This window comes from Panicum hallii, chromosome 9 (assembly GCF_002211085.1).
Source record: "Panicum hallii strain FIL2 chromosome 9, PHallii_v3.1, whole genome shotgun sequence".
Lineage (NCBI taxonomy): Eukaryota > Viridiplantae > Streptophyta > Magnoliopsida > Poales > Poaceae > Panicum > Panicum hallii.
In genome coordinates, this window is record NC_038050.1 from 63328060 (window position 1) to 63344429 (window position 16370).

General features: G+C 47.4%; 2 protein-coding genes and 2 long non-coding RNA genes across 8 annotated transcripts; 3 read left to right on the forward strand and 1 right to left on the reverse strand.

The window, feature by feature from the left end:
• Positions 1 to 2884: 2884 nt before the first annotated feature.
• On the forward strand, positions 2885 to 3725 carry LOC112876601 (chaperone protein dnaJ 20, chloroplastic-like). The gene has a single exon (XM_025940744.1). The coding sequence runs from the start codon at positions 3065 to 3067 to the stop codon at positions 3533 to 3535; it is 471 nt and encodes a 156-aa protein (XP_025796529.1). The 5' UTR covers positions 2885 to 3064; the 3' UTR covers positions 3536 to 3725.
• A 568-nt stretch (positions 3726 to 4293) lies between these two features.
• On the forward strand, positions 4294 to 4924 carry LOC112876939. The gene is made up of 3 exons (XR_003225406.1): positions 4294 to 4432; positions 4506 to 4558; positions 4640 to 4924. It is a non-coding gene; the product is annotated as an uncharacterized LOC112876939 (long non-coding RNA).
• Positions 4925 to 7085: 2161 nt separating this feature from the next.
• Positions 7086 to 10391, forward strand: LOC112876938. Of its 3 annotated transcripts, none has more exons than XR_003225405.1 (4): positions 7086 to 8870; positions 8974 to 9050; positions 9290 to 9680; positions 9867 to 10391. It is a non-coding gene; the product is annotated as an uncharacterized LOC112876938 (long non-coding RNA). The 3 variants fall into 3 exon arrangements; XR_003225404.1 differs by having other exon boundaries at positions 7086 to 7300; positions 7408 to 9050; XR_003225403.1 differs by having other exon boundaries at positions 7086 to 9050.
• LOC112876937 (probable ADP-ribosylation factor GTPase-activating protein AGD14) lies at positions 10366 to 15269 on the reverse strand. Of its 3 annotated transcripts, XM_025941115.1 has the most exons (13): positions 14776 to 15269; positions 14584 to 14645; positions 14194 to 14281; positions 14042 to 14103; positions 13865 to 13961; positions 13209 to 13598; positions 12597 to 13124; positions 12034 to 12174; positions 11881 to 11967; positions 11688 to 11765; positions 10837 to 10960; positions 10695 to 10740; positions 10366 to 10606 (listed from the first exon to the last, which is right to left on the reverse strand). In XM_025941115.1, the coding sequence occupies exons 1-13, from the start codon at positions 14875 to 14877 to the stop codon at positions 10555 to 10557; spliced, it is 1857 nt and encodes a 618-aa protein (XP_025796900.1). In that variant the 5' UTR covers positions 14878 to 15269; the 3' UTR covers positions 10366 to 10554. The 3 variants fall into 3 exon arrangements, with proteins under 3 accessions (XP_025796900.1, XP_025796902.1, XP_025796903.1); XM_025941117.1 differs by lacking the exon at positions 11881 to 11967 and having other exon boundaries at positions 14776 to 15267; XM_025941118.1 differs by lacking the exons at positions 11688 to 11765; positions 11881 to 11967 and having other exon boundaries at positions 14776 to 15268.
• Between the last annotated feature and the right edge of the window lie 1101 nt (positions 15270 to 16370).

Genomic DNA, 16370 nt, shown 5'->3' on the forward strand with positions numbered 1-16370 from the left:
CGACGGCCGCACGTAGACTTACTTACCCAGCGCTGTGCCCTTTTTAAGATGTGCACGCGGCGTGCCGGAGGTGACAATAATTAGGTTTTCCCCGTGACGTCGAGGTAAAAGTAAAAAAAAATAAACAATCGGCAATAGCTGGGTAGCAAAGAATTAGTGGGCTACGAGACATCTTTTTTTTTTTATGTTGAGTGTTGAAAATTTATCAAGGTGTTCTGCGCCGACCGCGTTCTCTTACTGATCCTCATTGAGACTGTTGTCGCTGGTCAAATTGTAGTAGCATTCTCGCTCAAACAGATGATGATGACCTCCATGAACCTTGTTGTCAATGGTCCTCATCGATCGAGGCCATCATCGCATGTCAAATTGTTGTGTTTTGTGTCTGACAAAATGGCCACGCTAGTCTAAATATTGTTCAACCTTCCGTGGTTCTAGATATCTCAAAAATTATTTCAAAAGCTATTGCATTCACTTAAGACTAAGGTGGCTACATAGGATTCTATTCTCTTTTTTTTTTTCTTTTAGGAATAGGTGCATGGGGTTGGGAGCTCAACCACGCCCCTAGCAAGCAAGCAATCACTCTCCACCACGATCTAGATCTGCCACCTTCTATGGATCTAGAAGCAGATTTTCTTCCTCATTAAACAACCTTTAATCTAAAACTCCGAACACAAAAGGTTTATCTCATGCAGCTTCGAGATCGATTATCACACCTAGACCACCCACTACAATACTCAACGATAGTTATTAATAATTAGTCTTCTTCGTCAGAGCTCTAGATTCAAAAATATATGGATCTCTTTGAACTAGGTATTGTTAGCTCCGAATTTAACTAGATCTTGAGTTCAGGTCAGGAGGAATTATATATATGAACAACTTTATTTACAGTTTAGACTAAATATAAATATTTAAACTATTTTAATTTAATCAAGAAACTACATATCCAACGTGGATCTCGGAGACAGAGAGCTGTGCAAATCTGACCCATTATTTGAAATAGCGATCCTCAGCCAACGATTCATTCCGCACATGCATGATAGAAACAATCTCGCTTTGCTCATAAAGAAAATCAGTTCTCATGTTTACCGTTTCACGTGTCACCGGCAGGTCCGCAAATCCTCTTGCGTCGACGTCACGAGGTAAGTTAGTAGCCGTGGCCACGGTCCATTTTAGACCCCTTCTAGCGGAAAAAATTATATACCCTTATAGCAACTGCAACAAACTCTAAATTTAGAGGATGAAGTAAAAAAATATTTAACAACAGCACGCTCTCTACTTGACCCTCTAAGATGAGGAGGTCTCCAAATCTTCCGATCCATCCTGAGGGTTGGCGGGTCTCTACTCTCTGGGAGCCATACATTTGTGGGCCCCACTAATTGCCTCTTCTTTTTTTCCTCCCAAGCGCATGCTCTGCTGCCTCATGCTGCGTAGCACCTTCCACGTCGCGTCGCGGCGTGCCCCCTCGCATGCTGCCTCACCGCCACTTCCCCTGTACCTAGCAGCGCTACACGTCCTAAGCTCCGGCCGCCCTCCACCTAGCTGCGCCGCGCGCCCTGCGCTCGTTGACCCACGCGCTCGAGCCGCGTCGCACGAACCAAGCTCCGCCTGCCCTTCGTGGGCCGGTGCACCAAGCCCGAGCTCTGGCCACCCATCCCGTCGGCGACGTGCGAGCCGAACTCCGGCAAGCCCCTGCCTGTCGGCGCCGTGCGCCATCTGCGCGCCGGTGCGCCCGGCCGAGCTCAGACCGCCCCTCCCGTCGGCGCCACGCGAATCGAGCTCTGCCCAGCCCCTACCTTCCGGCGCCGCGCGAGCCGGCCGCCCCTCCTGCCAACGTTCGTGCTGGCAGCTAAAGAAAAGGAGAGGCAAAGTGGAAAAAAAAGAGGAGACGTGACAAATAGGCTCCACATATCAGAAGGAAGTAAGGGCTTAGATTTAAAGATCCTTGCTAAAGTTGAAGGAAAAAAAAAATCAAGTCCTCAAAAAATAAGGAGAGCCCCTACTTAACAAAAGTAGATGGTCTAGTTTGGAGAGCATTGCTGGAGTTAGAGCAACTCCAATCCAACATACCCTCTAAATAAACCTCCATCTTAAATTTGGAGGGTGGAATGAAAAAACAACACTCCAGCAGACTCTCTATTTAAGCTCCCATTTTGTGGAGGCTTCCAAATCTTTTCCTCCATCCTTTTTTTTTCTGTAGGGTCTCTAGGGAGCCCCCTATCTACTGATAAATGGATCACACTTTTTGATTAAAAGAAGAGGGCTGCTGGAGTTGAGATTAAAAAACTAATTCTCAGAAAATAGAGGGAGCTCTTGCTCGAGAAGAGATAGAGAATCTGATTTGAGAGCTATTGATGGTGATACTTTTACCATTCTCGTATTTCAAATTAGGAAACCTAGTCCTACTATATTTAAAATTAAGCTACTTTCGTACTCGTCCCCCGTACTGATGTGCCTGCCTTTTTCCTCCGGTTGGAGTCGGACTGAATCACCCCGCGCGTCGGCAGGACATGGTGGCAAGAAGTTCTCGCCAAGAACAAAGCAATCACGGGTTCGAGCGCACTTTACAAGGCATCGGGTCAACGAGCAGATCTCCAGGGACAAAAAGCCAGAAATCTAGAAGCGACGCACACGGCACAGCCGCACAGCACGTCGGTGTCCCGTCCCCCCTCTTCTGTCGGTCGCGCGCGCGCGCCAAACCATCCTCTTCCTCTAGAAGCCCAGGTGGAGAACAATTCCAAGCAAACCGCCGCGGCACAAACGGAAACAGGGATTGCCAACCAGCAGTAACATCTAGATCAAGATAGCTTAGCGCGTCAAACAAAATAACGTCTCCGCCCCTTCCAGAACAGAGAAGGCCTCCGACCTTCGTCGCTGACGACACGCTCCCCGCCGCGCGCGCTATATAAGCGGCAGGTCCGCGGCCTTTCGTCGCCACGGTTGCGGAGCCAGCGCGAGACGCGATTGCTTTTGCTTCATCCGTAGCGAGCTGCTAGCTTACACGTCGCGCCCATCACTTTCTCGGTTGGGCTGAGCCCCCCGCAGCGGAAGGGAGGAGGATCAGAGAATGAGCTCGGTGTGCGCGAGGCCCGTGGGCGCGGGCTACTTCGGCGGCGGGGCCAGGTGCCAGCGCCGGACGCGGGTGCGGGTGTCGGCTGTGGCCGCGCCGGCGTCGAGGGCGGCGGCAGCGACGATGTACGAGGTGCTGGCCGTGGAGGAGACGGCGGGGCCCGAGGAGATCAAGGCGGCGTACCGGCGCGCGGCGCGGCGGTGGCACCCGGACGCGTGCCCCGGCGGCGCCGACCGCTTCATGGCGGCGCGGGAGGCCTACGAGGTGCTGTCCGACCCGGAGCGCAGGCGCGGCTACGACATCCAGCTTCGCTGCGGCGGCGGCGCCGAGGCGCGGCGCGCGGGGTTCGCCGACTGGGAGGCGCAGCTGGCCGGGCTGCAGTGGCGCGCGGCGGAGCGGCGCGGCCGCGCCGGCGCGGAGACGTGGGGCAGCAGGATGCGCCGGGCCGCCGCGCACCAGTCCCGGTAGGCCGTAGGGGTGGCGTCGTAGTCGTATTTTTCCTCTTTCTTGTTTCCCGCTTCGACAGCGTTCGTCTTCAGTTTCACCATCGCGCTGTTTGCTGTTTGTAAATACGGTGTACAGAAGTAGTAAACATTTTCTCAGACCCTTTCAGGTGCAATAGGGTCAAATTTGAAGTTCGGACTCTCTTTTACCCAAATTGGTTCACAAATCGACACTGTTGTGCAGCATTATTTCAGAAACGGCAACCCGATCAAACTTCGATTACTATACCATCAAACCTACATATCTTCAGGATGCTTGAAACAGCACTGTAAAGATCTTATAAAGAAAACCCAGCACTATAAAGAAAGCCAAACGACAACTGGATCTGTGATCCAGAGCCATCCAGCCAGCCGACATGCCCGCAGCCGACACAGTCACGCAGCGGCACAGGCAGCCCACTGGGCTGCCTACTTGCCATGGCTGTGCTCTAGAAAGCGAGACGAGGCCGTCACCCGAATGGGTTTCGAGCATATCCTCCGCAGGAGCTGAACTCATCCGAATCGTAGCTATCAAAGAGTGGGATGTACCAGGACGCTCGGCGGTCTGAACAGCTCTGGCGTGAGTCATCCCCTCCCCTGACGCAAGTCGGAATTTCTCAACGAGCCATCCCGTTTATTTTAGAGTACATGAAGTGGACAGAGAATCCACACAATCCACGCACCAGCGGAAACCTTTATAATTCTAAATACTCCTCCATTGTAATTGTAACCCTGGAGGCGCTATCGAATACCATGGCTTCATCCGGGCTCTCACGAAATGCCTAGCTCTAAGTTCATTGAACTCAAACAACATGACCATTCTCTGTCACCACTCTCTATGTAAAAGGATTTCCTGTCGATATACTCGATACAGTGCCAACAGGTATGTTTCTGAATCAACAAAGCCGAACTCATCGAGTAGCCTGAGTAATGAGTGATGGATTGCACTGAAGCAGGCAGCAGGGCAGAGCCGCAGCGGGGAGTTTGGGGGCATGCTCGACAAGGTAAGGTAGCCCACCTGAACTTGCACAGGTTGTTAGTGGCTTTGATGTGAACACTAGAAAGATAATCGTTGATAGATGCTGTCCAGGAAATCATACCATGTGATGCCGATGGAACATAGCCATCAAGGGAAGCTGGCAGATCTGGAACAGGCAAGGCCTCTTGCAATGAAGTTACGTCCATGAACTGCAAGAGATGGAGCGCGTCAGGAACTTGATAGCAAGTGTAGTCCGGGATATTGGCGGCAAGTCGGCCATGCTGGCCATCACAAGATATAGACTGCAGGAATAAGATCGTATTTTAGGTGAGGTTATGATTTGTTCTAAATCACCAAATAAACAGGTATAAGGATCCGAAATCTGCATCAGTAGGCTGTAACTAGGTTTTATCTATAAAAGAATATTCTAGAATACAGTCTACTCGTACAACCACATAATAATTCTAACTATTCTAATTCTGACTACAATCTAATCCCGGTCACAGCTATATCTACTTAGTATAATGAGACATGACTGGTGCAAGTAAAATACAACTTTGGAAATCGGTGCGACTTTAAGAGTCACCACCAATTGTGATGTTATATGATTGGGTTGCTATTTTTTTTAAAAAAAAATCTATGCTATCAGCAAGTGTCTTTATTTTCAGTGTTGACATTGCTAGAAATAAAATGATGATAATACCCTCCAAAGTCCAATTTCTGATCGTCAACACGCAACAGACATCAGACGATTTGTTTTGGTTGCCACATTGGGGGTGAAATGAGGCATTAGCTCCAGCGTCCACATCACATCCTTTGGTAGATTTCAGTGCAGCCATGGATCCTCAGGGATTGAAGGTTGCCATTGCCATGGACTCTCAGCCACAAGCCTACGACAGATGCCACGAAAGGCTACGGCCTGGCAGCTCCAAGGGGGGAGCTCTGCGCGTCGAAGGCTCCAAGCTTCTGAAAGATAGCTATCAGAGGGTGGGATGTACCAGGACGCCCAGCAGTCTGAACAACTCTGGTGTGAATCATCCATCCTCTGACGCAAGTTGGAATAATCTCAATGAACCATCCCGTTTATTTTAGAGTACATCAAGTGGACAGAGAACATACACGATCCACGCACCAGCGGAAACCTTTATAATTCTAAATACTCCTCCATTTTAACCCTGGAAAAGGATTTTCTGTTGAAACAGTGCCAACCGGTATGTTCCTGAATCAAGAAAGCTGGTCTCAGTGAGTAGCCTGAATAGCGACTGATGGATCACACCAGCAGTCAGCAGTATAGAGTAATTTACCGCAGCGGGGAGTTCGGGGCCAGCTCGACAAGGCAAGGTAGTCCACCTGAACATGCACAGATTGTTAGTGGCTTTTGGTGTGAACAGTAGAAAGATAACCGTTGATAGATGCTGTCCAAGAAAGCATACCATGTGACGCCGATGGAACATAAGCACACGAACTGACTGGAGCTGGAGAACCATGTTTGAAGTAAACGATCGAGGAAAGCAGGCAGATCTGGATTAGGCAAGGCCTCTTGCAATGAAGTTACGTCCATGAACTGCAAAAGATGGAGCGTGTCAGGAACTTGACCGCAAGTGTAGTCCAAGATGTTGGTGGCAAGTTGGCCATGCTGGCCATCACTGGATAAGACTGCAGGAGTAGGGTCGAATTTTAAAGTAAGGTTACGTTTAGTTCTAAGTCACCGAATAAACTATCCGACCACAGCACAGGGCCACAGGTGAAATGATCTGAAATCTGCCAGTAGGCTGTAACTAGGTCGTATCTATAAAAGAATATTCCGAAATAGAGTCAACTTCTACAGTCTAAACAATTCTAACTGTTCTGACTAACATCTGATCCGGTCACAGCTATATCTCTTGTATACTCAGACATGACTAGGGCAAGTAAAATACAACTCTGAAAACTGGCTGGACTTCAAGAGCCACCACCAGTTGTGATGTTGTATGATTTGAGTTCTTAATTTCTGTACTATCAGCAAGTGTCTCAACTTTTTTTTTTGTTCGATGTTGACATTGCTAGAAATAAAATGATGATAGTGCCCTTCAGGTTCGTCAACCGACATCAGACAATTTGTTTTGGTTGCCTCCTTGGGGGTGAAACGAGGCATCAGCTCCAGGGTCCGCATCACACCCTTTGGTAGATTTATGTGCCTGCATGTTGGGGAAAAAGTTGCATGCCCACTTGAATTTTAGAGTGCAGAACTTATTAAACTTTGGCTAAGATTTTTCTATATATAGCACAAGTGAAAGCTGAGGCATTCCGTGGATATTTTGAGTCCATCTTTCAGTGTTCGTTAACCCTCTTGTATTCTGGTGCGCTGCAGAAGAATGAGATGATCGGAGGTGCCTTACCTAGTTATTTGGTGCTTGATCTCTGGGTGCCAGCAACAACCAGAGACAAGATTATCAAGGACCCCATGACCGCTGACGCGGTTGCAAGCTGCAACTTGCCGTTGAGTTCGTCAACTACCTCATTTAGTTATGGAACTGCATCTGCAATGCCGTTGTCGTACTTAAAAGAGGTAAGGACTTCTTCGGTGAAGCCATATTCAGCTCAATAAGCTCTATCAGTCCATCTTCAGTCTCGGTTTCTGATCATCACTTTTACTCCGTGACTGTACTGATCAACTGTGACTCGTGATGATAATTTGGAGCGAAGGAAAATATATATGCAAGTTGCAGCAACTTGGGAGAAAAGTCCTGTGTGCGATGATTGCTGGAGCAAATGTTTCTTCATGGTCAGCAGGTGTCCGAATTCTGAACTTTTCTTTAGGGATGAAACGAGCTAGTAATTAGCTACACTGTCCATGTCACATCCTTGGGTATATTTCATTGCATACATGGGGAGTGAAGGTGGCCATGGATTCTCAGCTACGACAGACGCAACGAAAGACCACGGCTTGGCAGCTCCAATGGTAGGAGTCGGCGGACGCAAGATAACGTATGGTGCTGTGCAGCACCATGAAGCGCTGCGCAGCGAGGGCTCCAAGTTTTCTAGATGATGCGCCCGTCGCCGTCCGTCTCGATTCTCTGCTCCGACGCAAGGCGGTGGCGAACAGGATGGGAGCGCCCGCCCGATCCATGCTTGCGCTGGCGTGTCCGCTTCCGAAGCGGTGAAGAGTTGGAGGAGCTTAGGGTGGTCTCCGTCAGGAGGAAACCCCGCGGCCTCGCCGTCAAAGTCGGCTGTGGATCGCCGGCGGCGGAGGTGGAGAGGGAGAAATTTTACATATTACCCCTTATTTGGATCGTGATTAATAATCGCGATCCGAATATTTACAGTAACTTTCCTGATTCGGAGCGTGATTAATAGTCGCGATCCAAATATTTAACAATAGTTGCTTTGGCCAATGGCTTTCGCGTCCGCCGCCGGATTCTTCGGAGATGCGCAGCTGCCCCGTCTGGTGCTCCTCCGCAAAATCCTCTATGCTCGCCTTCGTCCTCCCTTCTCCGCCCCTGGATGTCGAGCTGCCCCAAGTTGGAGAGGGCCTGTGACTCACCAGTCACCGCCGCCGTTTGTCCGCCATGGCAGCTCGGCAGGAATCTCCAATCTCGCCGTCGAGCTCTCCTGATTGAAATGTTCTTTTCTCTGCTATATAGCGTCGTGAGCCGTGTTCACCCGTACAAATCTATGCCGTGTCTCTGCTTCCACTCACCTTCGCTGACGCATTACTTTATCTGCCTCAATGGAGCCGTCGTCCCCACCTTCATCCACCAGAATGCTGCCGCTACCCTCTACATCTACAGGTCGGCTTCGAACTCACCAACAGCGATCACTTCTTCCCCGGCCCCGGCTCCGGCTGGACCTCTCCGCTACATCCTGTTGTTCAGCTTACCAATCTTCCTTCGGCTTCTATGTCTGCTCCAGTTTCCTCGACGATACACTGCTTCTCTGCTTCATTCGGCTTGATCCGTATCCCTCTTCTCCTTCTTTATTATTTCTTTTCTATTGCTGAATATTTATATATATTTTTTGTTTAATTTGTGATTGTGAACCTGTTCTTATGCTCTTATACTTGATAATTGCATCCGATTCGTAAATGTTCATGTGTCTGTTGGTGCATATGAGTTGGTAACCAAGAATTATTGCAACTTCTCCATGCTACCTGCTGTCATTTAGATTCAGTATCTCTGCTTTTGGCAGATGTGAGCCAGTGAAAAATGCATTATTCTATTTGTCAGCTTGTGTATCTGTGGGTTTATTTCTTCATAAAGTAAGTACCTGTTTGCATTGCACTAATATGTTTTCTTTTCTGAATATCTATGCACCTTAAGAAAATGTGCAAGGAAGGTGCTCTCTGGGGTAACTAATTGAAGTGGTTTGTAAAATTTGTTGTTGCAAACTCAAATAAATGCATTGACTTCTTTCCCTTCTTCTTTTACGCTCTGAGTAATTCAGATATTTGTGTGTCTATTACGCAGGTACTGTTGCTGGAGTTTAAGTAGGCATGGTGTACGATAGTTAAAAGGGTCTGTGGTCACAGTGAGTCAGTGACTGGGTAAGGATTAACTGAATGTGAATCTTTCATTTTTATTGTTGTTATTTGAACACTATGTCATAGAGTTTTATGTGCCTGCATTTTGCGGGAAAAGTTACATGCCTACTTGTGTAGACCTTGATAAATTTAGGCTAAGATGTTTCAATGAATATCACAAGTTAATATCGAGATACTCAATGAATGGTTTGAACGAATCTTCGGCATTCATTAATCCTCTGGGTGTTCTGGTACCCCTGCAGAAGAATGCAATGATCGGAGGGGCCTTATCTGGTGCCCTGATCTCTGAGGACGCCATCACTGCTGGCGCCATTCAGTTGCAACAGTCATCGAGTTCTTCAACTATAGTCATGTAGCTGCATTTGGAGTGCCATTGTCGGACATATTAAAAAACAAAGGACTTCTTCGGTGAAGCCATGTTCAATTCAATAAGCTCAATCTTCAGTCTTAGTTGCTGATGGACACTTCTGCTCCTGCGTGAATGTTCTGATCAACTGTTATTCTGTGACGATATATTGGAGTGAAGGAAAACATATATGCAGGTTGCAGCAACTGGAGAAAGTCGTGCGATGATTGCTGATGCAAGCGTCTGAACTTTTCTTCAGTGATGACTTTTCTAGAGATAAGATGATGGTAATGTATTCAGTTTCTTATCTTCAACTGAAATCATATAATTTGTTACAACTCATTGCCTCATTCGGGGTGACAAGAGGCATTAGCTCCAGTGTCCGCAGCACATCCTGGGTTGATTCCAGTGCAGCCATGGATCCCCAGGTAGTGAAGGTTGCCATAGCCACTGAACTTAGCTACTACATACAGAATTACAGATGCAACGGAAGGCCACGGCTTGGCAGCTCCAGCGACGCATGGCAGGAGGCGGCGGACGCGGATAACGTATGGCGTTGTACAGCACCGTGAAGCAGGGTTCCAAGCTTCTGAATGATTACTATATATAAAAAAAAGGCTTCTGAATGATGCGCCCGTTCTCTCCGTCGTCGAGGGCGGCGGCGACGATGTACGAGGTGGCGGTGGAGGAGATGGCGGGGCCCGAGGAGATCAAGGCGGCGTACCGGCGCGCCGGGCGGTGGTGGCACCCGGACGCGTACCCAGGCGGCGTCGACCGCTTCATGGCGGGCGTGAGAGGCCTACGAGGTGCTGCCCGACCCGAAGCGCAGGAGCGGCGCGCGGGGTTCGCTGACTGGGAGGCTCAGCTGGCCGGGCTGCAGTGGCGCGCGGCGGAGAGTGAGATGTTACCAGGACGCCCGGTAGTCTGAACAACTCTTGTGTGAATCATCCTCTGACGATGTTGGGAACAATCTCAATGAACCAGCCTGTTCATTTTAACTTTTAGAGTACATGAAGTGGACAAAGAACATACACATTCCACGCACCAGCAGAAACCTTATAATTGCTCAATATTCCTCCATTTAACTCTGGCGGCCCTATCGGATGCCTAGCTCTAAGCTCACTGAACTAAAACAACATGAACATTCTCTGTCCCCACCCTCTATGCAAAAGGATTTCCTGTCGATGCAGTGCCCACTGGTAATGGTATGTTCCTGAATCAACAAAGCTTGGTCTCAGTGAGTATCTTGAATAACGATCGATGGATCACACTGAAGCAGGCAGCAGGATAGAGTGATTTACCGCAGCGGAGAGTTTGGGGCCTGCTCGACAAGGCACGGTAGTCCTCCTGAAACATGCACATGTTGTTACGGTTATACCTGGGTGGCCTTGGTGTGAACATTAGAAAGATGATCGTTGATATATGCTGTCCAGGAAAGCATACCATGTGATGCTGATGGAACATAAGCTCGAGAACTGCTGGAGAACCATGTTTCAGGTAAACCATCGAGGAAAGTTGGGAGATCTGGATTAGGCAAGGCCTCTTGCAATGAACTCATGTCCATGAACTGCAAAAGATGGAGCATGTCAGGAACTTGGAGTAGGCCATGTTGCGCATCACTGGATACAGACTGCAGGAGTAGGATCGAATTTTAAAGTAAGGTTATGATTTGTTCTTAAATCACCGAATAAACTATGGGATCGCAGCACAGGTCCACAGGTATAATGATATGAAATCTGCAGCAGTAGGCTGTACCTAGGTTTATCTATAAAAGAATATTCTGGAATACAGTCAACTTCTACAGTTACACAATTCTAACTATTCTAACTACCATCTGATCCCCGTCACAGCTATATCTGCTTATGTGTACTCAGACATGACTGGTGCAAGTAAAATACAACTCTGGAATTGGTCGGACTTCAAGAGTCACCACCAATTGTGATGTTGTATGATTGAGTTGTTAATTTTCTTAATTTCTATACTATCAGACCTTTGACAATAAGCTGTTTGTGCTGAAGACACATGACTATGGCATGACTTTCAGCTGTTGCAAACATATATCAACAATGTTCTAGACCATTACCGATTTGCAGACTACCAGGCACAGCATATATAGTATTATACAGCAGGGAAATGCTTTAGGCTATATTGGCGCTGCATTTTACAGTTTGCGAGATTCTGCTGGCTACTGGGGTCATCTAGAGAAACCACTTTGTGGAAGGTAAGCATAAAAAAAATTTGATCAACCCAAGAAAAACTCCATCAATGGAAGGGAAAATATGGCATTAGGATACCAGATCAGGGGTCCCCGAATGAGTGTCAAATGGAAGATCAAATGGATTCAGTGGCGTATGCTCAGTAGAGGTTCCCTCCTATAAAATAAGAGGTAATCTATAAGCCCAAAATAAATCGTGAGAGGAACTATATACCAAAATCTAAATGGCATAGGAACTATAGAAGCCATATCACTTAAAGAATGGCAGATACCACAGATGGCTGTGCGGAAGCAGCAAGTAATGTATTAGGTGATAATCCATCCATTAATACTTCATGGGGATCATCATCATGAGATTCCTAAATGGAAGGAAATAACTTGCTGGTTTATTGATACCATAAAAAAAGGCAGAGGAAAAGGTATACCTTTGAAACTACAGAGCACATAAATGGGTTGCTGGTTGAAAGGGATATGTTCACAACATTCCTGTGGTCATCATTTTGTGGTTGAGCATAGCATTGATCATGAGAAACAACCCCATCAACATCATCGAATGAATGCCAGAGCTACAAATAAAAACAACCACAATATGAGTTAGAACAAAAAATAACCTAACAACATATTGGCAGAAAGAAAATAAATCACTTCATGAAATTCATGATTTAACATCTGAGAAACATTTTCATCCACCAGCCCCTTAGGAACTTGCAATTTAGAGGTCATTAATGATAGATCTCCCTCAGCAGTGTACTGTGTGCTAGCACTGGAAGCATTGAAAACACTCCAAGGGTGGTGTAGAAGAGAAAGTTGAAAATTCAACATAATATTTGAAGCACAAGACTAAGTTTATAGCAGAACTTCATAATGCATCAGCCCCTTCATAAGAAGAAAATGTTTTCAAACATTTCAAAAGGAGCACACGCCAACTTCATTTTATTAAGAACACATGTAGGAAGAGCGAACCTAGGTCAAGGAAAATGTTCCTCACCTGAGAACTGCCTGTATCAGGAGATGTAGTAGTAGACTGATTGGTAACTGAAGCATTATCCTTAGAGCTCTGGAACCATGTTGGCTCATCATTTGATTCAAATGAAAACAAATCATGACTCAGAGCCTGTTTATCGTTGCTGGTTGCAGCAACATAAGAAAGCCCGGTGACTGAAGGTTGCTTTTGTTCTGGAGGTGTATCAAATGTAGCCCACCCAGAATTGTCTATTGACGGAGCTGCAGCTGCTGGTATCACTTTATCAGCTGACAGAGTTTCGGTAGGCATATTTGCGAACAGATCTATAGGTTGTTCCAAGGTAGTTACTCCATGTTTCTTAGCAGCTGTGGAATTAACGTGATCTTGATTTGGGGCACTAATAGCATCAGAAAAGGCTATGAAACTTGGAGCAGCAGAGTTTGCGGATTTCTGAGTTCTTTGAACATTATCATCCTCAAAAATCAAATCAGATAAGCTCGACTTGCCTAATTTAGGAGAGATTGAATCTATGTTTCCTGCTGACATAGTTATCTGAAAGAGAGAGTAGAATATTTATTTAATGCAATAATAAATGAAAGTTGATGGTTTTCAAGAAGGAAATACATCTCCACCCACCTGTGAACTGGTGAGTCCATAAGAACTTTGTTGATTTGATTGATCTTGTAGCACAGGGGCGCTGAACCACCCATTATCAGGAAAATTAGGTGATTGTGGTGCAGTTCTAACTGTATCACTCATGCTTGACCCTGAGAAGTTGGAAGTCCTTGATCCACAACTCTCACCAGCAAATCTGTCCTCAGACATTCTCTCATGCAGGCTATGTGAACTGTAAGCAAATCCAGAAATCTTCCCATCAAGCCCCCGATCTGAGCCAGGTTTCCTACTAAGAAATGCAGATTGTTTGCCATTTCGTTGCTCTTCATACTGGTAATCATAAGGTGGGCTCTGTGAAAATGAATGGTACGAGCTTGCCCTTCTATGTTCTTCTTCATGGGCCTTTTGGTTCTGAAAGATTGAATATAGTTTACTTAAGAGTTTAGAAGGACGCGTTGCTGCCACATATTCTAGGAAAGGTACATTATATGAAGACTTTCCTTAATGAATAAAACATAATTGAACTTTAATCACAGGTACACCTCCTTGAGTATTCAGTGACATCTACAGATATAGAAGTAGGCTTGCGGAATCCGCTGACAGTAAAAATCCCAGACTGATACAGGATAGTTTTCAGGCAGATAACAGCTAGACTTCAAAGATCCAACCAAATTTACCTGTTTATCTCTTGGAGGCCTTTCAGAAAATCTCCCACCAGCATACCTTCTCTCCACATAAACAGCTTTTATGAATTCCCTAAGATTGCCAATGTTGCTGCAACAATAGATTTTAGTTAGACCATGTATTTGATATGTATTACCACAACAGATAACAGTGGCTAGATTCTTCTTTACCTGCTATCAGGTAGCCTCATTTTCTGGGTATCAAAGTCCTTCAAGAACGATTCTCTGGCTCGCTGCATCAACCGATTGAAGAGTTAACATATGAATCAAAAGGGCATCCCCTAGCCGCAAACAGCAGAATGGAATCAGCAGACTGCTTTCACCTGGTTCCCACCCTTCTGGAGAGCCTCGACCTCTGGCGTGCTGAACGTGGACATGGAGACGGATTTCACACGGTGCGTGAACTCCCGGCTACAAGTGCATCGATATGTTAGTATCACAGAAGAGATCGGAACACCAGCATGCGCAAATGGAACTAGCTAACCCGATCCTTATTCAGAAAGTCTCGAATTCGATAGATTTAACAAAGCAACTAAATGTTTTTTTAATTGCAGTAACAGATGAGCAGTCCTGTAAACTTGCGCAGTATGCTGAAACGGTCGAATACTACAACTGAAATGCATCGCTGGTACTCGATGAATAACAAGACACACGGATGACTACACATATACGGAATCCAGTGACAGGAGCGGAAAAGGCAAGGCAGCACTCACTGGATGCCGCTGCAGGAGACGCAGACGAAGGTCCAGAAGCTGGTGCACACGTACTGCGGCCCCTGGATCAGAGTCACGGCCACGCCACACAGAGACGAGTAAGCATTGAGCGTCGCCGCGGATCAGATTCATCAGAAGCAGCAAGCGAGCCACGGGCCACGCAGAAGGGCGGAAAAAAGATGGAGCCCTTACGAGGCCGTTGCAGTTGACGCATCTGCGGTTCGGCGGCAGCTTGAGCAGCCCCCGCACGATCCGCTCGTTCCTCTCCTCCTCCTTCCTGGACGCGAACACCATCGCCCCGCCTCGCGCTCTGCGGAGCGGCTTCGGACGGAGAACTTCACACCTCAGCTTGGTGGGTTGCCGCGCCGCCCGCTGCCCCACCCCCGAAATCGAGCGCGAGGCCCCGGCCGGTGATCCCGCAGGCCGCAGCGGGCTCCGGGCGATTCCCGCGAGCGAAGAGCGGACGCCGGAATCGCAGGGAGCAGGGGTTCCAGTGAAATGGAATGGGTGCGGATTTTTTTTTTTTTTTTGTAACGGAGGCAGCAGCAGCGGAAGCGAGGCGGCGCAGTGGCGTTCTGCCTGTCCGCAAGCTTGGCGTTGGGTTGCGCTTGGTTCCTTGCGTTTCGAGCTGGGCTGCCGCTGTGCGGGATGGCGAAGGGAAATTGGGAATGGGATGCGAGGACCGAGGAGGATGCCAGGGTGTGACGTGTACGTTGGTAGCTGCAACGGCTTAAATTTTTAAACAGGGGCCCCGTTGAGATCGCTTCCAAATTCTAAATTTTTACACTCTCTCTCCATCACATCAATTTTGGGACACATGCATGGAGCAGTAAATGTATGTAAAAAAAAATAATTAATTGCACAGTTTAATTGTACATCACGAGACGAATCTTTTAAGCCTAGTTAGTTCATAATTAGATAAAATTTGTCATATACAAACGAAAACGCTACAGTAGCAAAAAGTTCCAAATATTATACAAACTTGCAATCTAAACACCCCCAGGGTCTTTTATGCCCCTAAACCAAACTGCCCGTGGTGATGTTTGTCCAGCAGAGGCACGGGCACAAGGAGCCAGGTATCCCCTTTTCTAGATTCCTTTTCGTTTTTAAAAGAAATAATGCTGTCTGTATTGCTATGCTTGATTTTTAAACATTGGACAGCAGATACTATGCTTTGAGAGTGGACGCATGGAATCTGTGGACACCGTGACCCGAAAAGAAAAACCTGTGGACATCGTGGAAAACAGCAATAACAACGCCCCATCCAGGAGGGGCCTTGCTTCACCCCCGAACTACGGCGAAACGCGGCAACGCGTGTCGTCTTCGTCGGTTCTTCCCACCGCTCGCATGCGGAGCAAACTGTAGAGCACCATGTCGTGGCCGGAACGTAAATTCCCTTGGAGTACCCCAACTTTTTCTAGATGATGGAAAGAATTCCGGTCTCTGTCGAAACCGTGGGGCGCAGCTAGCGGTAGGAAAACCGGGAGCTTGGATCTACTGATCTGGCCAAAAGGCTGGCTCGCCGGGTACGCGTGAGATTTGGTGGTTGAACAGCTATAGCAATTCAGCGGCAGCCCCATCCCTTGTTAGGTGCGCCAGAGGAGGAGGAGGTGGATGGGGCGTTGGCGCTGTTGGGTTTGAACTGGCACCACAGCTAGGATCATTTCGCAACCACCAGGATCAACTGGGACACGTGGATCCACAGAAGGGCGTGGTCCTTGCTTGGGGTAGTACTAGCTAGATCTTATCTCTCGGTTCTCAGCTGAGCTCGTATCAATCGATCATTA

Excerpts from the sequence above, each read along its gene's own strand:
- LOC112876601 (XM_025940744.1), top strand. The coding sequence starts at position 3,065 with ATGAGCTCGGTGTGCGCGAGGCCCGTGGGCGCGGGCTACTTCGGCGGC.
- LOC112876937 (XM_025941115.1), bottom strand. The coding sequence starts at position 14,877 with ATGGTGTTCGCGTCCAGGAAGGAGGAGGAGAGGAACGAGCGGATCGTG. Across the intron at positions 10,741-10,836 it reads TGTTCCATCAGCATCACATG|GAGGACTACCGTGCCTTGTC; the intron begins GTATGCTTTCCT and ends TGCATGTTTCAG. Across the intron at positions 10,607-10,694 it reads GCCCCAAACTCTCCGCTGCG|GAACATACCATTACCAGTGG; the intron begins GTAAATCACTCT and ends TTGTTGATTCAG.